Source organism: Ranitomeya variabilis, chromosome 8, assembly GCF_051348905.1.
Source record: "Ranitomeya variabilis isolate aRanVar5 chromosome 8, aRanVar5.hap1, whole genome shotgun sequence".
NCBI lineage: Eukaryota > Metazoa > Chordata > Amphibia > Anura > Dendrobatidae > Ranitomeya > Ranitomeya variabilis.
In genome coordinates, this window is record NC_135239.1 from 94,025,365 (window position 1) to 94,051,394 (window position 26,030).

Genomic DNA, 26,030 nt, shown 5'->3' on the forward strand with positions numbered 1-26,030 from the left:
ACCAGCATAGAATGGATTGTTAACCACTTCAGCAGTAAATAAAACCAAATATATTTAATGCATCCCAAGCACACAGGCTAAATGAGATATGAGATTCAAAATAAGCAGTAATCTTCTACCTCCAGATCTCCATGGTTGTCGTGACACACTCGTGACAGTACCCTCCTTCTACGAGGGGTCCCAGGACCCTCGGGGCCAGGTTTACTCAGATTGGCCAAATGAAAAGACCATATCAACCTACCAGCAATAACCTCAGATGAGGCACCCATATCCTCTCCTTCAGACCATATATTTCCAATGTACCAGGTATAGTACGGAGTAGTCAACCATATGGAATCAATGATATTTGCTACCTGAAATTGCCATTAAACATAACCGGTGGCGGCATTAAAAGTGACGGTTCCACGGGTGCAACAAATTCTTTGAGCAAAGAACTGTGAAAAACATTATGGATCTTGAGAGTCGGTGGATGCTTGAGACGAAAAGCTTCAAGGTTGATTATGGTGACCACCTTTTAAGGACCAATAGACCTAGGACCTAATTTCCAAATTGGATCTTTCAGTTTAATATTTTGGTGGATAATCTTAGCAAACCATTCACTCCTAGGTCCGGACCTGACAATCGTTTCTTATTAGCCATATGTTTGTATTTGTCCCCCATGATCTTTACATTATCCTTAACTCCTTTGAACATAGATGAGAGCGCAGAAGAAAATTGTTACTCCCCAGGAACCCCCGAAGACTCATTTTTATTGAAGGTACAGAATTGTGGATTGTAATCATATGCACCAAAAAATGACGACTTACTAGTGGAATCACTACAACAATTGTTTAAAGCAAACTCAGCCAGTAGCAGAGAAGAAGACCAATCCTCCTGGTTATAAAACACAAAATATCTGAGGTAAGACTCCAAACTTTGGTTAAGGCATTCCGTCTGGCCATTAGTTTGAGGATGGAAAGCCGAAGAAAAGAATAGATGCATCCCTAAATGAGCACAAAACAAAATCCAAAATTTACATACAAATTGTTTCTCCCCAATCTGACACCACATCAGAAGGAATCCTATGAAGCTTCATGATCTCAGTGATAAACACCTGAGCCAGTGCCTTCAATACCTCACCCTCAGGTTCAGAACACACTGCGGAGATGACCATATCTTCTTGTAAAATAGGTACAGCATCATCAGCACTCCAACCCCATGTGAACTCTCAGACAATGCATCCACTTTGACCTTCTTAATCCCAGGACAGTCATAGACATGATAAGGAGGCAGTTCTTGACACCCCTTTTCAGAGAACACTTCATCAAAATCAGAGAGGAAAGATGGAATGATTTTAGTGGAGAAACTAAAGATAGTAGCACCTAGGCAATTAGTTTTGCAAAAATCACTCCACATAATAATCTCTCAGGCCTGCCAGTTTATGACCGGATTATGCTTAGTCAACCAGAGAAGACCTAACACAATAGGAGTAGAGAGACTTTCCAAGATATAACAAGAAAGAGTCTCCCTGTCAAGAGCCCTTATGCACAGGTTCACACCATGCACTACTTGTGCAAAATGTCCCTGACTGACAGGCGGAGAGTAAATTACAAGTATGGGGACGAGTTTCACCAAAGTATTTCAGGAAAGACGAAGGTCCAATGCGAACCGAGCATCTACCATATTGATTCATGCCCCAGTATCCAGGAGAATGGATATTTTCTCAGTTTTCATACCAGTAACCACTTCTGTGGGTAAGAAAATCTGAGATCCACATTTGGAGGAGATACATACACCCAAGCTGTTATCCTCCATACATCCTGAGGTTACAAGTTTTTCAACGGCTTTTTATGCTTATGGTAAAGAAGGACAGACCCAATGAAATGCCTCTTTTGACCACAGAAAAAACACAACCCTGATATGTGGCAAATCACAAAAGACTCATACTGAGGGGAAGCCCCTCCTAACTGCATTGGTTCTTCAGAGCACACAGGGAGAACCTAGGTGTTAGGGAGTACCATGGTGGACTGAGTTTCAACAGGTCTACCCCTAAGGCATCTATCAATGCATATGGCCAGAGCCATGGCATCCTCCAACAACTCAGGAGTCTTGTAAAGTGCCAGTGCATCTTTTAGTCTTTCAGACATTCATTGACAAAACTAACTTCTAAGAGCAGGATAGTTCCACCAGGTGTCAGTGGCCCATCTACGGAATTCTTAGCAGAATACCTCTGCTGGCTGGTCTACCTGCTGGAAATTACAAAGCTTAGACTCAGCGAGGGAGACACAGTCAGGATCATCATACATGAGGCCTAGAGCTTCAAAAAAAAGCATCAATTGACCGGAGAGACAGTGAGTCTAATGAAAGTGAAAGGCCCAGGATTGAGGATCTCACAGAAACAGAGAAATACCAATCCAAACTCGTTGTACCTTGCACCCAGATGAATGAGGATGAAGCCTAAAATACTACTTACAGGTTTCATGGGACACCATAAAGTTATTTGGTTCCCCAGAAAACCTATCTGGTCACCTTAGGTTCCTGTTCAGCCTGACTGCCCACCAGACCAATGTTCTGCTACTGAGAAACCCTAGATTGCAGGTCTGACACTTCAGGTGACAGGCTCTGCAATTGTTTAGCAAAGACTGCAATAGGTTCCTTACCAAGATACAAAATGTGAGGCCAGTGAAATTGTCATGCTGTGACCGTCTTAGGTAGGGGAGTGGGGCCTGTCCCTGGAATTGGTACCCTAGCTATCCCTGTCCCAGTGGTATTCTTGATGGTAGAGAGGTTGGAGTCTCCAACTTCACTATGCTCCTGTTAATCCCTGTTCTGTCCCTTCCCATGGAGCCTGGGATAGAAATGTAATGTGAACAAGAAAAAAGAGGCATAACAGAAACCTTCTATAATAAAAAAAAGCCCCAGCCATCAGTAGGAGGGAGGATAGGGGCAGGGAGGAATAAAATAAATGGGAACAGGGACCAGGAGATAAACACACATGTACAACAGAACACCTTTCCAACAACTACTCTCCAAAATAATTAGCTTAAGCACTCAGCACCGGAAGACAAATCTTCAATTGCAACAATGAACTCCTATTCAGCACAGCATCTCCTAATATCAAGGAAGCAGAGCTTTCACTGACAAGATATAGAGGGTCTGGCTAGGTTTTATAGGAAAAATTAAAGACCAGATCAGAAGTAGCTGAAATGGAGCTGCATGATTCTGACCAGCATAAAAAGGGTTGATAACCTCTTCGGCATCAAAGGAAACCAAATGAATTTAATATGGGATCCAAACACATGCTTAATGGCAGATCTGCGATTCACAATATGCAGTGATTTTCTACCCCCAGATCTCCCATTCTTGCGTCACACACTCATGACACACTGTGGGAAGGATCTTTGACTCTTGTTCTTGCACCTGCACCATCCTTGCTGCAGGCAGTTCCTGCGCAGATTGACCATCTGTCAATCTTCAGTAAAATAGTGTTGTGTTGGTGCAGGAGCAAATTTTACATCTTGGCTCAATGATGAGTAGAGTTGAGCAAATATGTTCAGAAACCATAATTGAATCTGAATTTGCCATATTCATGCCATATTAGTAACCTATTTGTGGAAAATTTATGTTTGATCATCGTTTCCAAACTTATTTGCTCATTTCTACTCCAAATGACTCCTATGGCATTCGGCGAATATTGCGCATACAATATTCGCCAGCGATCATACTCAGAATCGAATATTGCAAAATTCGCTCAACTGTAATGATGAGGTGAGATCTCAACTGGCCCCATGTTATTGAAGGTTGCCGGGAGGTCAATCCATACATGCACTGCCCTTGGAGCCAACTTACTAAAGTCCATCATGAGATCAATCTGCACAAACAACACCCACACAGACACAAACTTTAAAAAAAATGAAGATACATACACCAGACGCCATGGAGATGCAGTAGACCCTACCAACAGTCCTCCCATGCACCTAATTCTTTCCAAACCCAAACTTAAAATGCTGATTAAACAACAACCAGATTTCTTCCTTGAAGCTATCTATTAAATCTATAAAACAGTGCCATTGTGGCTACACCTTTACTTTAACATGTATAATGGTAATGATAACCAGTACTCTTCAAGCAACTTTTAGGTATTTTTTAAGTGGTCTCACTTAAGGTACCTTCACACTGAGCGACTTTACAATGAGAACGACAGCGATCCGTGACGTTGCAGCATCCTGGATAACGATCTCGTTGTGTTTGACATGCAGCAGCGATCTGGATCCTGCTGTGATATCGCTGGTCGGAGCTAGAAGGCTGGCACCTTATTTTGTCGTCCGGTCGGCGTGTATCTTCGTGTTTGACAGCAAAAGCAACGATGCCTGCAATGTTTTACAATGGTATCCAGGGTAAATATTGGGTTACTAAGTGCAGGGCCGCGTTTAGTAACCCGATATTTACCCTGGTTACCATTGTAAAAGTAAAAAAAAAAAAGTACATACTCACCTTCTGATGTCTGTCACATCCCCCGGCTTCCACAGGTGTACGCACTGCTGCCGAGAGCTTCCTGCACTGAATGTGTCAGCTCCGGCCGGCCGTAAAGCAGAGCACAGCGGTGACATCACCGCTGTGCTCTACTTTACTGCCGGCACTGACACATTCAGTGAAGAAAGCTCTGAGCAGCAGTAAACCTGTGGACGCCGGGGGACGTGACAGACATCAGAAGGTGAGTATGTAGTGTTTTTTTTTTTTACTTTTACAATGGTAACCAGGGTAAGTATCGGGTTACTAAGCGCGGCCCTGCACTTAGTAACCCGATGTTTACCCTGGTTACCCGGGTGCTGCAGGGGGACTTCGGCATCGTTGAAGACAGTTTCAACGATGCCTAAGTCGTTCCCCTTATCGTTGGTCGCTGGAGAGAGCTGTCTGTGTGACAGCTCCCCAGCGACCTTAACAGCGACGCTGCAGCGATCGGCTCATTGTCTATATCGCTGCAGCATCGCTGAGTGTGACGGTACCTTAAAGAAAACTTCTAAAAAACCTCAGTGTGCACATTTCTGACACCAGGAACAGCACTAACAATCACATTATCTCAGTCTTTTTCCTTCTCTGACTTCTTAGTTTTGATTCCGCTTCTATCTTTGACCCATAGCTCTAAAATTTTGACATTGCTCCTGAGCCTGACCATTTTTTTTAAATTTATCCCCTCTTTATTGTACTTAGTCCAAATCCACTATTACTCTTGCTCCATTTTTGCATCTTATCATCAATTTGTACCAATACTTTGCCAATTCCAGACTATTTCAGAGACAGCAATTAGGGAATCCATATGAAACAAAGTCATCATCTCCTTATGGATGCTGAGGTTTAAGCTAGACATCAATTGTGATTGCATGACAGCAAGTCTCAGACAAGTCGCCCAATGTGACTAATTGACAATCATGTGATGCTAATTTTGTCATTATGGCTTTGTGGGTCTACAACTGATGCATAAACTGTGACATGCAGTCTGAAAGCTGCAAATATAATTCTTAATATGTTCAGTAATCAATCTCCTTCCTTCTCTCTCTGGCATTTGTATATTTAAGCAAGATCTTCTGTAGATTATAAATAATAATTGAATAATTGAATCTATAACGCTTTATCAGATAATTCAGCAGAACATATTATTTTCCCTGGAGACAGCGACTGCTGCAACCAAATTTAGAATCTATTATCTTTACTTTAGGGCTTCCCAAACTTTCTCTACTAGGACTTCATCTGACAGACCAAGAAAATGCATGGGCTCCACTATATAGACCAAGATCAAGTCTGGGCCTTATCATCTCTAGTGGACAATCATTCTAAAATGAAACATATCTGTCACATTTTTTTTTGCATTCAGAATCAAATGACAGGACAGAAGTACAAAATAAGTTACATATGTGTTCTGGACCTGGTGGTTAGGAGCACCCGGAATGACCTGATGAGTAAACTCAAAATCAGAACTAGCTCTGGGAAGTGGGAACTCTGCTGACCGCAAACCCTACTCCTATCACACACACTAGAAATAGCCGTGGAGCGTACCTAACTCTCCCTAGACGCCTCTTCACAGCCTAAGAGCTAACTACCCCTAAAGATAGAAATAGAAGCCTAACCTTGCCTCAGAGAAATTCCCCAAAGGTAAAGGCAGCCCCCCACATATATTGACTGTGAGTTAAGAGGAAAGTCACAAACACAGGAATGAAACAGGTTTTAGCAAAGGAGGCCAGACTTCACTAAATAGTCAGAGGATAGAAAAGGGAACTATGCGGTCAGCACAAAAGACTACAAAAAAACACGCAGAGTAAGCAAAAAGACTCCCCACACCGACTCACGGTGTGGAGGTGCCACTCTGCACCCCCAGAGCTTCCAGCTAGCAAAGGAATATCATGATAGCAAGCTGGACTAGAAATTAGCAGTACTAAGAAATATATTCAGGAAGCAGTAACAAGAAATGAACTAGCAAAGACTTAGCTTCTGCTGGAGTAGACAGGTCCTCAGAGAAGTCCAAGAGAGATCTGAACCAATACTGAAACATTGACAGCTGGCAGGAAGTAACAATCTGAGTGGAGTTAAATAGGGAAGCCAGCATAGCAATAAACGAGAGCAGCTGACAATGCCAACCTCAGTGACCAGCAGTTCCGCTCAAAGCCACCAGAGGGAGTCCAAGAGCAGAACTAACCAAAGTACCATTCATGACCACAGGAGGGAGTCCGAGAACAGAATTCACAACACATATGTTGCTAAACTAAATATTTCTACAGCTGTAAGGAGGTGGTGATGTTGCCCACGTTCCCCTTGAGAACATATGTATTGCTGTAATGCAAATAAGTAAAAGGTTGCTGCGCTGAAAAGGCACTTACAGATAAAAGTGTGGTCCTCTGTAAAAATGTAGTCCTCTGTAGAAATTGTCCGTTTCAGTAGTGGTTTCCTCCCCACCGTTCAGAAATCCTTAGTAAATGGAGCGTCCTCCCTAGATGGCAGTCCCCCGTGTGAGCCCGTCGCCGTGTTCCAGCGGTAGCCTCGGCCGATGGCGCCGCTGTCAGTGTAGTGAGGTTAGCAGGGGGCGTGGTATGGTGGTGACGTCACCTCTCCGAGTAAGACGGACATATGCAGGGGCCATCCCGACGCGTTTCGAGGGAAACGTCCCTCTTCCTCAAGTCACACGGGGGACTGCCATCTAGGGAGGACGCTCCCATTACTAAGGCCTTGAGGAAGAGGGACGTTTCCCTCGAAACGCGTCGGGATTGGCCCCTGCATACGTCCTTCTTACTCGGACAGGTGACGTCACCACTATACCACGCCCCCTGCTAACCTCGCTACGCTGACAGCGGCGCCATCGGCCGAGGCTACCGCTGGAACACGGCGACGGGCTCACACGGGGGACTGCCATCTAGGGAGGACACTCCCATTACTAAGGATTTCTGAATGGTGGGGAGGAAACCACTACTGAAATGGACAATTTCTACAGAGGACTACATTTTTACAGAGGACCACACTTTTATCTGTAAGTGCCTTTTCAGCGCAGCAATCTTTTACTTATTTGGGTTATCCTTTGGCAGTTATACACACCACAATTAGCTGGTTTGCCTGCTGCTGTTCTTTTGAGCACACGTGTTCAGCGCCTTGTGATCTATAGATTCATTACTTTGCATATTGCTGTAATGCGTTATGATGTTTGTGTGTTTAACAATCTAGATTGCTATGTGATGAGGTTGTGTTCTGTCCAGCACTAGGTTGACTACAGGAAGAAACAGAGCTTATGGTGGGACCAGACCAAGAGGAACAGCTAAATGGGGGCACAACAGAGAGTTTCCAGGTAGAATGTCAGATAAGGAGGAGCCTGCAGCAGTAGCAGACCTTAGGTCTGACCAGTTGGCAGAACCGCAAGTAGTGGGTGTCCCTTGGCAAGAAAGAGATGACCAAGTGGATAATAAGATCCTACAGAGAAGTAAGTCAAAGTCCAGAGTTGGTACAGAGTGAAAAAGAGGAATGTAAGGAGTATCAGGGCCTGGGACAGGAGTCTAGTGGGACAGTATGGAGATGTCTGTCAGTCAGGTAACGGGATGGAAAAGGAGGGAATGCACTGTTTGGGTTGTGTTCCAGAGGTATAATTAAGGCACCAAGCCAAGTAGTAGCCATATTGGCATAGAAAACTCTTCCAAGGGGGAAGGACATGGAACTGTGGATGGAAGTATAGGACTCTAGACTTTAGTGCCATTATTATAGAGGAGACTCCTGATATAGTGTGCTGAACAGTGCTAAGGCAGAAGAGCTAACAGAAGTGGAAAGTGAGCATGACTCTGGGGAAGGGAGGAAGAAGTGTGTGATAATGTTCCATGTTGTAACATGTAGTATCCATGAAGATGAATGCTTACTATCTGCTGTACATAGTTCCTCAAAACTTATTGTTCAGTAAAAGTACTTTTTTATGAACTATGGCTTCTCGCCTTAAACTCTGCAACATCTGGTCGAGGCTGGCCAAATACAATGACACCATGCGGTCTGCAAGAGTGTATCACTGCCACAGCCAAAGTCCACATACTCAACCAAGACTCCCATTTTTATTTAGCATGCCGGGTGTGAAGCATGAGTACCTAGTCCATGGCTACCACCCAGGGCCGGACTGGCCATAGGGCACTTCTGGCAAATGCCAGAAGGGCCGGTGCCAGTGGTGGGCCGCTCAATCCGCCGCCCCCGCCGTCGCATTCAACTATACCGGCGTATAGACGCCGGTAAAGTTGAATGCAATGATGGAGGAGAGAGCGTCTACAGACGCTCCTCTCCCATCATTCCCCGCTCTGCCTCTGACACTGCGGGTGCGCGATGATGTCATATCATCGCGCACCTGCTGTGTCCCGGGCAGACTGCAGCTGCTGAGACAGGAGCAGGAACCAGGAAGCAACGCTGGGCACGAGGAGAGGTGAGGAGAGTTTTTTTTTTTCTGGACTGTGGGGCCATTCTCGGAGGAGGGGAGGGGAGGAAGAGAAGAGATGTGGGCTGTATATAGTTCTCTGTGGGCTGTGCTCTGTGCTGTATACTGCTGTGGGCTGTATATAGTTCTCTGTGGGCTGTGCTCTGTGCTGTATACTGCTGTGGGCTGTATATAGTTCTCTGTGGGCTGTGCTCTGTGCTGTATACTGCTGTGGGCTGTATATAGTTCTCTGTGGGCTGTGCTCTGTGCTGTATACTGCTGTGGGCTGTATATAGTTCTCTGTGGGCTGTGCTCTGTGCTGTATACTACTGTGGGCTGTATATAGTTCTCTGTGGGCTGTGCTCTGTGCTGTATACTGCTGTGGGCTGTATATAGTTCTCTGTGGGCTGTGCTCTGTGCTGTATACTGCTGTGGGCTGTATATAGCTCTCTGTGGGCTGTGCTCTGTGCTGTATACTACTGTGTGCTCTGTGCTATATATAGTTCTCTGTGGGCTGTGCTCTGTGCTGTATACTGCTGTGGGCTGTATATAGTTCTCTGTGGGCTGTGCTCTGTGCTGTATACTGCTGTGGGCTGTATATAGTTCTCTGTGGGCTGTGCTCTGTGCTGTATACTGCTGTGGGCTGTATATAGTTATCTGTGGGCTGTGCTCTGTGCTGTATACTGCTGTGGGCTGTATATAGTTCTCTGTGGGCTGTGCTCTGTGCTGTATACTGCTGTGGGCTGTATATAGTTCTCTGTGGGCTGTGCTCTGTGCTATATACTACTGTGGGCTGTATATAGTTCTCTGTGGGCTGTGCTCTGTGCTGTATACTGCTGTGGGCTGTATATAGTTCTCTGTGGGCTGTGCTCTGTGCTGTATACTGCTGTGGGCTGTATATAGCTCTCTGTGGGCTGTGCTCTGTGCTGTATACTACTGTGTGCTCTGTGCTATATATAGTTCTCTGTGGGCTGTGCTCTGTGCTGTATACTGCTGTGGGCTGTATATAGTTCTCTGTGGGCTGTGCTCTGTGCTGTATACTGCTGTGGGCTGTATATAGTTCTCTGTGGGCTGTGCTCTGTGCTGTATACTACTGTGGGCTGTATATAGCTCTCTGGGCTGTGCTCTGTGCTGTATACTACTGTGGGCTGTATATAGTTCTCTGTGGGCTGTGCTCTGTGCTGTATACTGCTGTGGGCTGTATATAGCTCTCTGTGGGCTGTGCTCTGTGCTGTATACTGCTGTGGGCTGTATATAGCTCTCTGTGGGCTGTGCTCTGTGCTGTATACTACTGTGTGCTCTGTGCTATATATAGTTCTCTGTGGGCTGTGCTCTGTGCTGTATATAGTTCTCTGTGGGCTGTGCTCTGTGCTGTATACTACTGTGGGCTGTATATAGTTCTCTGTGGGCTGTGCTCTGTGCTGTATACTACTGTGTGCTGTATATAGTTCTCTGTGGGCTGTGCTGTATATAGTACTCTGTGGGCTGTGCTGTATATAGTACTCTGTGGGCTGTGCTGTATATAGTACTCTGTGGGCTGTGCTGTACATAGTACTCTGTGGGCTGTGCTGTGTATAGTACTCTGTGGGCTGTGCTGTATATAGTACTCTGTGGGCTGTGCTGTATATAGTACTCTCTGGGCTGTGCTGTATATAGTACTCTCTGGGCTGTGCTGTATATAGTACTCTCTGGGCTGTGCTTTATATAGTACTCTGGGCTGTGCTGTATATAGTACTCTGGGCTGTGCTTTATATAGTTCTCTGTGGGCTGTGCTGTATATAGTTCTCTGTGGGCTGTGCTGTATATAGTTCTCTGTGGGCTGTGCTGTATATATTACTTTGTGGGCTGTGCTGTATATATTACTTTGTGGGCTGTGCTGTATATATTACTTTGTGGGCTGTGCTGTATATATTACTCTGTGGGCTGTGCTGTATACTACTGTGTGGACTGTGCTGTATACTTCTACGTGGGCTGTGCTGTATACTACTGTGTGGTCTGTGCTGTATACTACTGTGTGGTCTGTGCTGAATACTGCTGTGTGGGCTGTGTTATCTACTATGCGAGCTGTGCTATAGTATGCAGGCTGTGCTGTATACTATGCGGTTTGTGCTATATAATATGCGGGCTTTGCTATATACTATGGGGAGTATATTATATTCTATGGGGGAGGCCATGTTATGTACTATGTGGCTGTGTTATATACTATTGCGGGGGTATATTATGTTCTATGGGGGAGGCTGCGTTATATACTATGGGGGCTGCATTATATTCTATGGGGGGCTACATTATATATTATGGGGAGGTGGGCTGTATTATATTCTATGGGGGTTACATACTCTGGGGTGGCTGCATTATACTCTGTGGGGTGGCTGCATTATACTCTGGGGTGGCTGCATTATACTCTGGGGTGGCTGCATTATACTCTGGGGTGGCTGCATTATACTATATGTGGGCTGCATTATACTGTATCGAGGATTATGAGGAATACGTTATACTATATGAAGAACTATGGGGTGCATTATACTATGGGAAGTGAATTGTACTACATGGATGACTGTGGCGGTGCATTATACTATATGGAGCACTATGAGGATTGTATTATGCTATATGGAGGACTATGATGATTGTATTATGCTATATGGAGGACTATGAGGAGTGTATTATACTATGTGGAGGACTGAGCAGTGTATTTTAATATATGGAGGACTATAGGGAGTGTATTATACTATATGGAGGACTATGGAGCACATTATAATATATGGAGGACTATGGGGTGTATTTTACTAAACAAGTAAAATGCTGCATATTCGGATTGTTTTTGCTGGAACAAAAAGCCTTGTTGTCAGCAGCACATTGCCAGTGTAAACTGTAGATGTGCTGCTGAAAACATGATACTGTATGGTGATCTGTTAGTGATCGTTCTGTCTCATCATTATTCCTCAGCTGGTGGAAAGAGGCCGGGAAACAAGCGTTGAACAACTTCAGTATTGTCGATCAAACTCGTTTAGCGGCCTGAACTCAGCGCACGTAAATACAACAGAAAGGCTTCTGTGTGATGTGCAATATGTTAGCATTTGGGGACCCATTTTAAACTTTGCCTAGGGCCCCACTTTGCCTAAAACCGGCCCTGCCTACAAGTGTACAAAGATATTATACAGTCACCATGTGACAAGTGGGCCTGTGTAACTTCAAATGCCAGGGCTGAATTTTAGTCCCAGTCCGGCCCTGCTACCACCCCATACCACGCTACACAGCCACAGATAGGACTGTGTGAGGCATGATCACTTCAATGAAAACTTTCACACTGGTGAGTAGGGTTGAGCGAAACGGGTCGATCATTTTCAAAAGTCGCCGACTTTTGGCTAAGTCGGCGTCTCATGAAACCCGATCCGACCCCTGTGCTTGTCGGCCATGCGGTACGCGACTTTCGCGCCAAAGTCGCGTTTCAATGACGCGAAAAGCGCCATTTCTCAGCCAATGAAGGTGAACGCAGAGTGTGGGCAGCGTGATGACATAGATCCTGGTCCCCACCATCTTAGAGAAGGGCATTGCAGTGATTGGCTTGCTGTCTGCGGCGTCACAGGGGCTATAAAGGGGCGTTCCCGCCGACCGCCATCTTACTGCTGCTGATCTGAGCTTAGGGACAGGTTGCTGCCGCTTCATCAGAAGCAGGGAGAGCGTTAGGCAGGGTCCACTAACCACCAAACCGCTTGTGCTGCAGCGATTTCCACTGTCCAACACCACCTTCGGTGTGCAGGAACAGTGGAAGCTATTTTTTTTTTTTTTTCCCCTCAGCGCTGTAGCTCATTGGGCTGCCCTAGAAGGCTCCGTGATAGCTGTATTGCTGTGTGTACGCCACTGTGGAAACCAACTGCTTTTTTCAAAGCACATATCCTCTTGTTCCTTCCTTTCTGCACAGCTATCTTTTTTGTTTGTCCACACTTTTTATTTAATTTGTGCATCAGTCCACTCCTATTGCTGCCTGCCATACCTGGCTTACATTACTGCAGGGAGATAGTAATTGTAGGACAGTTTTTTTTTTTTTTTTGTTTTTTTTTTGTGGGAGATTAAGATTGGCATTTCTGCTACAGTGCCATCCCTGTGTGTGCCATCTCTCACTGAGTGGGCCATAGAAAGCCTATTTATTTTTTCCGTGATTTGTGTTCTAAAATCTACCTCAACACAGAAACACTACATCAATCAGTGGGAGAAAAATATTGGCCTCAGTCAGGGCTTGTGTGCCACTGCTGTGTGTGCGCTATCTCTCATTCAGTGGGCTATAGCAAGCCTATATTTTTTTTTTTTTTTTTTTTTTAATATTATTTGGTTTCAAAAGTCTCCCTGAAAAAAAAAAAAAACCTAAAAAAACAGTGGGAGAGTAATATTGCCCTTTCAGCTTGTGTGCCAGTCTTGACTCCTGGGTGTGCCACCTCTCTCCCTCTCATTCAGTGGGCCATAGAAAGCCTATTTATTTTTTTTTTTAAATATTATTGGGTTTCTAAAGTCTCCCTGAAAAAAACAAAAAATACATAAAAAAACAGTGGGAGAGTAATATTGCCCTTTCAGCTTGTGTGCCAGTCTTGACTCCTGGGTGTGCCACCTCTCTCCCTTTCATTCAGTGGGCCATAGAAAGCCTATTTATTTTTTCCGTGATTTGTGTTCTAAATTCTACCTCAACACAAAAACACTACATCAATCAGTGGGAGAAAAATATTGGCCTCAGTCAGGGCTTGTGTGCCACTGCTGTGTGTGCTATCTCTCATTCAGTGGGCTATAGCAAGCCTATTTTTTTTTTTTTTTTTTTTTTTTTAATATTATTTGGTTTCTAAAGTCTCCCTGAAAAAAAAAAAAAACCTAAAAAAACAGTGGGAGAGTAATATTGCCCTTTCAGCTTGTGTGCCAGTCTTGACTCCTGGGTGTGCCACCTCTCTCCCTCTCATTCAGTGGGCCATAGAAAGCCTATTTATTTTTTTTTTTAAATATTATTGGGTTTCTAAAGTCTCCCTGAAAAAACAAAAAATACATAAAAAAACAGTGGGAGAGTAATATTGCCCTTTCAGCTTGTGTGCCAGTCTTGACTCCTGGGTGTGCCACCTCTCTCCCTTTCATTCAGTGGGCCATAGAAAGCCTATTTTTTTTTTTTTTAATATTATTTGGTTTCTAATTCTCCCTGAAAAAAAAAAAAAAACCTAAAAAAACAGTGGGAGAGTAATATTGCCCTTTCAGCTTGTGTGCCAGTCTTGACTCCTGGGTGTGCCACCTCTCTCCCTCTCATTCAGTGGGCCATAGAAAGCCTTTTTTTTTTTTGGTTTTTTTAATATTATTTGGTTTCTAAAGTCTCCCTGAAAAAAAAAAAAAAACCTAAAAAAACAGTGGGAGAGTAATATTGCCCTTTCAGCTTGTGTGCCAGTCTTGACTCCTGGGTGTGCCACCTCTCTCCCTCTCATTCAGTGGGCCATAGAAAGCCTATTTATTTTTTTTTTTAAATATTATTGGGTTTCTAAAGTCTCCCTGAAAAAACAAAAAATACATAAAAAAACAGTGGGAGAGTAATATTGCCCTTTCAGCTTGTGTGCCAGTCTTGACTCCTGGGTGTGCCACCTCTCTCCCTTTCATTCAGTGGGCCATAGAAAGCCTATTTTTTTTTTTTTTAATATTATTTGGTTTCTAATTCTCCCTGAAAAAAAAAAAAAAACCTAAAAAAACAGTGGGAGAGTAATATTGCCCTTTCAGCTTGTGTGCCAGTCTTGACTCCTGGGTGTGCCACCTCTCTCCCTCTCATTCAGTGGGCCATAGAAAGCCTTTTTTTTTTTTGGTTTTTTTAATATTATTTGGTTTCTAAAGTCTCCCTGAAAAAAACAAAAAAAACATAAAAAAACAGTGGGAGAGTAATATTGCCCTTTCAGCTTGTGTGCCAGTCTTGACTCCTGGGTGTGCCACCTCTCTCCCTTTCATTCAGTGGGCCATAGAAAGCCTATTTTTTTTTTTTTTAATATTATTTGGTTTCTAATTCTCCCTGAAAAAAAAAAAAAAACCTAAAAAAACAGTGGGAGAGTAATATTGCCCTTTCAGCTTGTGTGCCAGTCTTGACTCCTGGGTGTGCCACCTCTCTCCCTCTCATTCAGTGGGCCATAGAAAGCCTTTTTTTTTTTTGGTTTTTTTAATATTATTTGGTTTCTAAAGTCTCCCTGAAAAAAACAAAAAAAACATAAAAAACAGTGGGAGAGTAATATTGCCCTTTCAGCTTGTGCGCCAGTCTTGACTCCTGGTTGTGCCACCTCTCTCTCTCTAATTGTGGGCCATAGAAAGCCTTTTTTTTTTTTTTTTTTAATATTATTTGGTTTCTAAAGTCTCCCTGAGAAAAAAAAATAAATAAATTAGGTGGGAGATTAATATTGACATTAGTGCTTGAGTGACAGTCCTGCGTGTGTGTCATCTCTGTGATTTTGTGCCACAGAAAACAGAGTGTGTAACATTGTGCCTGATTTTCCTTGTGGTCTCACCAACCTGTTAAGGGATATTGAAATCATACTGAAGTTATAGCTCACCGTGTAAGTTGTTTGATAGCAACAAATAAAGTTACTTTGGTTAAGATTTTAAAACAATGAGGAAGTCTGGTGCAAGAGGTCGTCGTGGGCGTTCATTGTCAGCTGGTAATGATGGTAGTGGTAGTGGAGCATCAGGTGGTCGTGGGGATAAAAATATTCCACCTAAGTCTGGAGCTGTGGAGCCAGTTTCGTCGTCAGGCTACACAAGGCCTCGAACGCTCTCTTTTCTGGGAGTAGGAAAACCGCTTTTAAAGGCGGAGCAGCAACAGCAAGTTTTGGCTTACATTGCAGACTCAGCCTCTAGCTCTTTTGCCTCCTCTTCCGAAACTGGTAAATGTAAAAGCAGCGCGTCGCTTGTGGATGTTCACGGTCAGGGACAAGTCGCTTCCTTGTCCTCCTCAGCAAAAACTACAACAAGAGAGAAGGATGCAGCAGGCGACACAACGGGTCACTCCATGGAGCTCTTTACACATACCGTCCCTGGCTTAGAAAGTGAAACATTTAACAGGCCATGCCCATTACAAGTATATTCTGACATGGAGTGCACTGATGCACAGCCACAGCCAGAGTACTATGCTGCTCCTTTGACTCAGACCACCACATTGCCCTCTCAGGGTACAGATCCACAATCAGACCCTGATGAGACTATGTTGCCCCGCCACGAACGCTATACCACCGACCGACACAGTGACACAGACGAAGTTGCACACGAGCTCGAAGAGGAGGTAATAGATGACCCAGTTATTGACCCCGATTGGCAGCCATTGGGGGAACAGGGTGCAGGCGGCAGTAGTTCAGAAGCGGAGGTGGAGGAGGGGCCGCAGCAGGCATCAACATCGCAACAGGTTCCATCTGCCGGGCCCGTATCTGGACCAAAACGCGTGTCAAAGCCAAAACCTGTTGGAGCACAGCGTTGCCATCCGGTTAAAGCTCAGTCTGCAATCCCTGAAAAGGGATCAGAGTCTAGGAAGAGTGCAGTCTGGCATTTTTTTAAACAACATCCAACTGATCAGCGCAAAGTCATCTGTCAAAAATGTTCAACTAGCTTAAGCAGAGGTCAGAATCTGAAAAGTCTAAATACTAGTTGCATGCATAGACACTTAACCACCATGCATTCTCAAGCCTGGACTAACTACCAAACGTCCCTCAAGGTTGTAGCACCCTCGGCCAATGAAGCTAGTCAGCAACGCAACATCCCTTCCGTCACTGTAAGGCCACCATTTTCCGCACCACCGGCAGTATCTGTGCAGGTTTCTTTGCCAGCCAAAAGCAGTCAGGGTCAGGGAATCACCAGTTTTGTAGGAGGAAATATTGCATGTAGGGCACCGGCGGAAACAATACCGTCTCCAACCGTCTCTCAGTCTGCCATGTCCACCGGCACACCCGAAAGTTCCACGATCTACAGCTCTCCAGTCCAGCTCACCCTACATGAGACTCTGGTTAGAAAAAGGAAGTACTTATCCTCGCATCCGCGTACACAGGGTTTTAACGCCCACATAGCTAGACTAATCTCGTTAGAGATGATGCCCTACCGGTTAGTTGAAAGCGAAGCTTTCAAAGCCCTGATGGAGTACGCTGAACCACGATACGAGCTACCCAGTCGACACTTTTTTTCCAGAAAAGCCATCCCAGCCCTGCACCAGCATGTTAAACAGCGCATCGTCCATGCACTCAGGCAATCTGTGAGTACAAAGGTGCACCTGACTACAGATGCATGGACCAGTAGGCATGGCCAGGGACGTTATGTGTCCATCACGGCACACTGGGTGAATGTGGTGGATGCAGGGTCCACAGGCGACATCAATTTAGGGACAGTTGTGCCTAGCCCACGGTCTAGGAAACAGTTGGCTGTAGGCGTTCGCACCCCCTCCTCCTCCTCCTCCTCGTCCTCCTGCAGAAGCTACAGCTCTTCCACAGAACGCAGTCGGCCAACCACTCCATCGGCAGATGACACTGTTGCACACCAGTTGTCCCATTATGGGCCAGCTACTGCCAAGCGTCAGCAGGCTGTATTGGCTATGAAGTGTTTGGGCGACAACAGACACACCGCGGAAGTTCTGTCCGAGTTCTTGCAACAAGAAACGCAGTCGTGGCTGGGCACAGTAGATCTTGAGGCAGGCAAGGTAGTGAGTGATAACGGAAGGAATTTCATGGCTGCCATCTCCCTTTCCCAACTGAAACACATTCCTTGCCTGGCTCACACCTTAAACCTGGTGGTGCAGTGCTTATTGAAAACTTATCCTGGGTTCTCCGACCTGCTCCTCAAAGTGCGTGCACTTTGCTCACATATCCGACGTTCGCCTGTACACGCCAGCCGTATGCAAACCTATCAGCGGTCTTTGAACCTTCCCCAGCATCGCCTAATCATAGACGTTGCAACAAGGTGGAACTCAACACTGCACATGCTTCAGAGACTGTGCGAACAGAGGCGTGCTGTTATTTATTTGTGGGAGGATACACGGGCAGGCAGTAGGATGGCAGACATGGAGTTGTCAGGTGTGCAGTGGTCGAAGATACAAGACATGTGTCAAGTCCTTCAGTGTTTTGAGGAATGCACACGGCTGGTTAGTGCAGACAACGCCGTAATAAGCATGAGCATCCCCCTAATGCGTCTGCTGATGCAAAGTTTGACGCACATAAAGGAGCAGGCGTCTGCACCAGAGGAAGAGGGAAGCCTTGATGACAGTCAGCCATTGTCTGGTCAGGGCAGTGTACAGGACGAGGTAGCGGGCGAAGAGGAGGTGGAGGACGAGGAGGATGATGGGGATGAGTATATTTTTAATGCGGAAACTTTCACGGGGGCACAGGAAATTGGTTGCGTGTCACGGCCGGGTTCTGGTTTTTTGAGGGACACAAGTGACGTAGATTTGCCTGCAACTGCCCCTCAACCAATCACAACCGGAGATTTGACAACTGGAACTTTGGCCCACATGGCGGATTATGCCTTACGTATCCTAAAAAGGGACACACGCATTACGAAAATGATGAACGATGACGATTACTGGTTGGCCTGCCTCCTTGATCCACGCTATAAAGGCAAATTGCAAAATATTATGCCACATGAGAACTTGGAACTAATATTAGCAACCAAACAATCAACTCTTGTTGACCGTTTGCTTCAGGCATTCCCAGCACACAGCGCACGTGATCGTTCTCACACGAGCTCCAGGGGGCAGCAGACTAGGAGTGTTAGGGGTGCACACATCAGAAGTGGCGTTGGACAGAGGGGTTTTCTGACCAGGTTGTGGAGTGATTTTGCTATGACCGCAGACAGGACAGGTACTGCTGCATCAATTGAAAGTGACAGGAGACAACATTTGTCCAGTATGGTTACTAACTATTTTTCATCCCTTATCGATGTTCTCCCTCAACCGTCATTCCCATTTGATTACTGGGCCTCCAAATTAGACACCTGGCCAGAATTGGCAGAATATGCATTGCAGGAGCTTGCTTGCCCGGCAGCAAGTGTCCTATCAGAAAGAGTATTCAGTGCTGCAGGGTCAATATTAACCGAAAAAAGGACTCGTCTGGCTACCCAAAATGTTGACGATCTAACATTCATTAAAATGAACCACAACTGGATTTCAAAATCTTTTGCCCCACCTTGCCCGGCCGACACCTAGCTTTCCTATGAAAAGCTCTTGCCTGTGAATTACTTTTCTAATGTCTAATTTGCTGCTGCAGATTGTACAGCATACGACATGTTTACACCTCCCTAAATGGCCAAACTCCCCACACGGGGCCGTGGTATCGCGACTTGGCGCAAGCACCCGTGAGACTGCTGTTTGTCTGAAGAGGTGGGTGTGCTCGCTTTTGGTTGACGGCATTGCTACTGGGTCCCTCATAGTACAATGTAGTGTCTCTGGCGGTGGTGGTGCGCACCCAACGTCAGACACACCGTTGTAACATGAGTGGCCCTGGGGCGGTCCCGCCGGCCTCAAGAGAGTTCCCCCCTACCCCAGCTCAAACTGGGCTCTACTACGTGCAAAATTATGTCGCACAGCTCCACCAATCTTTAGTCTATTCGCTGACATCATTCAATGTCTGGCACTGACAATACAAATTTGTAGACATCTATGATGCAACTTAAAGTAGTCTGTGTCTGTGTCCTATATTGGCACCATTAAATAGTTACTGCCAAATTACTATGTCAGAAACACAGCAGATGAGCCCACCCCTGTACCTAAGTATGCCATCTTTTTTTTTGTTTTGGTTGTTTTGCGAGACATTAACATCTATTTATATTTTGGGAGTACTGGGACAGACACTCCTTGCACTACTCCTCCACTCAGCACCAAGCTGCCTGCCCGTGTATCCATGTAACCGCTGTAAAACTGCCATGAGCCTATTGTTTGTTATTTTAGGCCTTTGATAGCCTGTCTGCGGTCCCTACTCCTCCACTGACCACCAAGCTGCCTGCCCGTGTATCCATGTAACCGCTGTAAAACTGCCATGAGCCTATTGTTTGTTATTTTAGGCCTTTGAAGCCTTTCTGCGCTCCCTCCTTCCACTAGTCCTCCACTGACCAGACCACTGCTGCCCGTGTACCCCTGGAACCAATTTTAAAGTGCCTACAGCCAGCCCATTTTATTGTGTTAGGCCTTCGAAGCCTGTCTGCGGTCCATACTTCCACTAGGCCTCCACTGACCAGACCACTGCTGCCCGTGTACCCCTGGAACCAATTTTAAAGTGCCTACAGCCAGCCCATTTTATTGTGTTAGGCCTTCGAAGCCTGTCTGCGGTCCATACTTTAAATACTCCTCCACTCACCACCAAGCTGCCTGCCCGTGTATCCATGTAACCGCTGTAAAACTGCCATGAGCCTATTGTTTGTTATGTTAGGCCTTTGATAGCCTGTCTGCGGTCCCTACTTTAAATACTCCTCCACTCACCACCACCAAGCTGCCTGCCCGTGTATCCATGTAACCGCTGTAAAACTGCCATGAGCCTATTGTTTGTTATGTTAGGCCTTTGATAGCCTGTCTGCGGTCCTTACTTTAAATACTCCTCCACTCACCACCTAGCTGCCTGTGTATCCATGTAACCGATGTAAAACTGCCATGACTGCCTACTGTTTGTTATTTTAGGCCTTTGATAGCCTGTCTGCGGCCCCTACTTGCAATACTCCTCCACTGACCACAATGCTGCCTGGAGTGCCTGCCTGTGTATCCATGTAACCGATGTAAAACTGCCATGACTGCCTACTGTTTGTTATTTTAGGCCTTTGATAGCCTGTCTGCGGCCCCTACTTGCAATACTCCTCCACTGAGCACAATGCTGCCTGGAGTGCCTGCCTGTGTATCCATGTAACCGATGTAAAACTGCCATGACTGCCTACTGTTTGTTATTTTAGGCCTTTGATAGCCTGTCTGCAGCCCCTACTTGCAATACTCCTCCACTGACCACACCAATGCTGCCCGTGTACCCCTGGAACCTATTTAAAAGTTCATAGAGCCTAGTTATATATTTTATTTACTATTAATAAGGCCATGATGGACTACGCTGTACCACGCTACAAGCTAACCAGTCGACACTTCTTTTGCGAGAAAAGCCATCCCAACCCTCCACCAGCATGTAGAAGACCGCATTGTCCATGCACTCTGGCAATCTGTGAGTACAAAGGTGCACCTGACAACAGACGCATGGACCTGTAGGCATGGCCACGGAAGATTACGTGTCCATTACGGCGCAATGGGTTAATGTGGTGGATGCATGGTCCACAGGGGACAGCCTACTAAGTCTGTCTGCAGTCCCTAATTCAAATTGTCCTCCACTGTCTAAATCGGAACTTCCACCTTCTGGCTTTCGGCCTATAGTATCAGAAATTAAACTGCATTTGGCCTTCAACTTTGGTTAGGGCCTACTAACGGCTTCTGCCCCTCCCTGGTGTTGTCCTCAACTAAATAAAGCTGAGCTTCAACCTTCCGGCTCTCATTATGTGGTTTTAAAAAAAAAAATGGTGGTTAGGGCCTACTAACGGCTTCTGCCCCTCCCTGGTGTTGTCCTCAACTAAATAAAGCTGAGCTTCAACCTTCCGGCTCTCATTATGTGGTTTAAAAAAAAAAAATGGTGGTTAGGGCCTACTAACGGCTTCTGCCCCTCCCTGGTGTTGTCCTCAACTAAATAAAGCTGAGCTTCAACCTTCCGGCTCTCATTAAGTGGTTTTAAAAAAAAAATGGTGGTTAGGGCCTACTAACGGCTTCTGCCCCTCCCTGGTGTTGTCCTCAACTAAATAAAGCTGAGCTTCAACCTTCCGGCTCTCATTAAGTGGTTTTAAAAAAAAAAAAAATGGTGGTTAGGGCCTACTAACGGCTTCTGCCCCTCCCTGGTGTTGTCCTCAACTAAATAAAGCTGAGCTTCAACCTTCCGGCTCTCATTAAGTGGTTTTAAAAAAAAAAAAAATGGTGGTTAGGGCCTACTAACGGCTTCTGCCCCTCCCTGGTGTTGTCCTCAACTAAATAAAGCTGAGCTTCAACCTTCCGGCTCTCATTAAGTGGTTTTAAAAAAAAAATGGTGGTTAGGGCCTACTAACGGCTTCTGCCCCTCCCTGGTGTTGTCCTCAACTAAATAAAGCTGAGCTTCAACCTTCCGGCTCTCATTAAGTGGTTTTAAAAAAAAAAAAAATGGTGGTTAGGGCCTACTAACGGCTTCTGCCCCTCCCTGGTGTTGTCCTCAACTAAATAAAGCTGAGCTTCAACCTTCCGGCTCTCATTAAGTGGTTTTAAAAAAAAAATGGTGGTTAGGGCCTACTAACGGCTTCTGCCCCTCCCTGGTGTTGTCCTCAACTAAATAAAGCTGAGCTTCAACCTTCCGGCTCTCATTAAGTGGTTTTAAAAAAAAAAAAAATGGTGGTTAGGGCCTACTAACGGCTTCTGCCCCTCCCTGGTGTTGCCCTCAACTAAATAAAGCTGAGCTTCAACCTTCTGCTCCAAATTACCATTTTAAAAAATGCAATAGGCTTTTCCGGCCTACTAAAGGTGTCTGCCCCTCCCTGGTGTTGTCCTCAACTGAACAAAGCTGAGCTTCCACATTCTGGCTTTCGCCCTATACTATCAGATATTAAACTGCATTTGGCCTACTAGTGTGGTTAGGCCCTTGAAACAGTGTCTGCTGCTCTTGGGTTTGCTACTCCACTGAACAAAGCAATGCCGCCTGTTTAGTCCTGTTACCAATTTTGAACTGCATGTAGCCTACTTTATTCTTTGGCCCTATATCTGTTTCCTCCTCATCCTGCCCATTGCCCAGCCACTGCTAAATGAGTCTGCTGGTACATTGACCTAGACCACTACATTCCCCTTGTACTCTACACAGCCAGAATCTGTCCCTGCTGAAAGTAAGGTTCCCCTTCCCGCATGTTATACCACCTTACACAGGGACAAAGAGGAAGGTGCAGATGAAAGTGCAGGTTCCTTCATCAGGTGGGGGGGCATACTCGTTGGCGACGTCACTGGCACAGGGCCCCTCAGAGTACGCAAAAGTGTCGCTGCTGGTGGGAGGCGCCCCCGCCATGCAAACACACCGCCGTACTTTGAGGGGCCCTGTGCCAGTGGCAATGCGAACGAGTGGGCCCCCCCCCTGCTTGCTCAGGATCACAGCACTTGCAACTTTTAAATACTTACCTTTCCCTGCAACACCGCCGTGACGTAGTCCGCATTTCCTGGGCCCACGAAAAACTTGAGCCAGCCCTACTCCCCCCACAACTTTCCCCCAATTCCCTATGCCCAACTATTATTATACAGTTAATTAAGATTGGCAAGCTTCAGAAACAAGAATGGATGTTTTTGGCATTAAAATGGGCACTGTAGGTGTTTTCCTGGCCTCCACTCACTGCCGACTATGCTTCCCCATTGACTTGCATTGGGTTTCGTGTTTCGGTCGATCCCCGATTTTTAGCGATAATCGGCCGACTGCACTCGACTCGACTCTGGACAAAATCGGGTTTCCCAAAACCCTACTCGATCTTAAAAAAATGAAAGTCGCTCAACCCTACTGGTGAGATGACGTCAGAGCTTGACAAGTAGTGCAATACAATACAAGATGTAATAAAAGAAAGAAACATGCATTAATTTGATTAATCCAATTTCTAAGCCAATTTTTTTTAACTTCCTTCCTTTTTTTCAGAGGGAGAGAGAACGTGGATCTAATCTGGCATTCATGTTTCGCCTTCCATTTGCTGCTGGAAGAGTATTCAGTATCAGCATGTTAGATACATTGTTATATCAGGTATTTCATAATGATACAGGGGAAATCAATTAAAGCAAACAATTTGTGTTATACTAGAGTATTCATATTATGTGGAAATACAGTTAGACTAATCACATTCATATGTTGGCAAAATGAAAAGAATATGCACATACTGTTAAATTTGTGGAGGCAGATGTTTGCAGAAAGATGATTTGGTGAATTATTAGTCTTTAAGGTATGTACAAATCTGTAGCAAAATCTGCAACAAACTTTAAAAAGTTCATTGCAGACTTTGTGGCAAAAATGTGGATTCAATGCAGTTTTCATCCTTTGCATTGCACATTGTGAAATCAGCAGCGTGGGTCAGTTTCCGTGATGGATTTTCTTAGGCTAAGTTCACACTTGCGTGTGGCTGGTGTGCAGATGGCTGCGTACGTCCTCCCTTAAGCTCCGCCTTGGCTTTGCCTACTTGCGCATGCATCCTGCGTACCTATCTTTAACATTGGGTACGCAGGGACATGCGTTGTATGCGGATGCAGCGTTTTGACGTCCCCACCGACTGCACGAGAACGCAAAAAGTTGCGTTCTCGTACGGTCGGCAGGCACTTTTCAAAACACTGCATCCGCATGCATCCGCATACAACGCATGTCCCTCTGTACCCAATGTTAAAGATAGGTGTACAGGATGACGCAGGTGGAAGTAGGCGGAGTGTAGGCGGAGCTTAAGGGAGGATATACGCAGTCGTCCGCAGACCAGCCACACACAAGTGTGAACTTAGCCTTAGCAATGTAGGGGTGAGATTTTGTCAAATTTAAACCATAATGCTGCTATTATAACATACAAGTGATTTTCTGACCTAAACATTCAGAAGAAAATTCTACTCTATTGGGTATTATAATGTGTAAGAGATGACACTATTCTGCAAAAATATATACTGCACTATTTGATTTGCGGACTGATACAAATACAGAAATGTATATATGTGCCCACTCCATGCTTTAACCACCTAAAACATAGACAAGTTGTGTACAACTGAATACTCTTTAGGAAAGGTTTGGCACAGTTTTATGCCATTTAGTATTATAGGGAATTTTGATAAATACATATATATGTCTGATATAGAGCAGATAATGTATGAGATGTGAACCTGCCCTAACAACAAAACAATATATAGGTGGATTCACACACTTAATTGGTGGGGATGGTTCAGAGGAATGGTACTGTTGAGGAACTTTATGGAAAAAAACCTATATCATGTGAATAACTGTTTTTATATACAGCAGGCTCTGAACAGTCCTGATACCCTTGTTAATCAGTCAAAATATCATTCTAAAATCTACAGCTCCTGCATGAGTGCCGCACAGAAAGTGGAGTATGGGCTCAATAGTAAGTCTACTTGTCTTTAGACAGATAGAATGTATGGACCAATAGACTTACTATTGGGCCAGGGTCACATGAGCATATGTTCTCTTGTGCTAGAGAATCGGGACAATTGTGCAAAACACAGTCGGCTCAAACTCTGTCAGCATGTGAGCCTAGTGTAAGGTGCCCAAGCAAGCTAGTTGTGTTCGAACTTTGGTCCCCACTCGCTCTGGCATCCTACAGACAAGGTGTGTCCCAGCCCTGGTATGCGGCTGAGTATGTGGTGCTTTCCACTTGCTTCTGGCCTGCAGGCCTATTCTGACTCCAGGAATCCTTCTCCTGGAATCAATCCAGGGGACAAAAAGTTTATAAAGACCAAACTTTTACTGTGTGAATGGCAGTAGGCTCAGTATTTACAGGCAGATGTAGAGAATAAGGCCCAACGGGTTGTCTTCTCTCCTACAGAAACAGTGCACAACTTCAGCCCTGGTTCTAGGTATAGGTGACATATCCCGCTCTCTGGCTTTCCTAGCCCTAGGGATTCTTCCTCAATTCTAGCAGATCGGATTGAAATACCTTCTACCCCATGTAGTTTGAGTCCATTTTTCCCTGTAACTTCACAAGCTAAGCGTGCCTCAGGCCATGGACGTGCATCTCGAGGTTGTGCCAGGCCATGAGACGGAATCACATGGAAGGGTATTTGTGACAATCCACTGACCCGAGTATTAAGCTCATGCTGTCCCTAGTAGGGTTGAGCGAAACGGGTCGTTCATTTTCATAAGTCGCCGACTTTTGGCAAAGTCGGCGTCTCATGAAACCCGATCCGATCCCAGTGTGGGTCGGCCACGTGGAACGCGAACTTGGCGCCAAAGTCGCGTTTCGAATGACGCCTTCCCCGCCATTTTTTTTAGCCAATTAATTGTGGGCAGCGTGATGACATAGGTTCCGGCTCCTGCGGCATCATAGTGCTATGTTACGTTTTCGGACGTAGTAATTTCCGGAGTCAAAAAATAACATATGCCTTGCACGGAGG

The 26,030-nt window shown here is 45.4% G+C and overlaps 1 protein-coding gene across 2 annotated transcripts in view; it reads left to right on the forward strand.

Moving 5' to 3' along the window:
• Window positions 1-26,030, forward strand: part of KCNT2 (potassium sodium-activated channel subfamily T member 2) — a 1,359,842-nt gene that overhangs the window by 1,145,766 nt on the left and 188,046 nt on the right. For both annotated transcript variants that reach the window (XM_077277827.1, XM_077277828.1), the window contains exon 23: window positions 23,572-23,673. In XM_077277827.1, coding sequence (XP_077133942.1) covers window positions 23,572-23,673 — 102 coding nt within the window. The remainder of the gene's footprint in view (window positions 1-23,571; window positions 23,674-26,030) is intronic.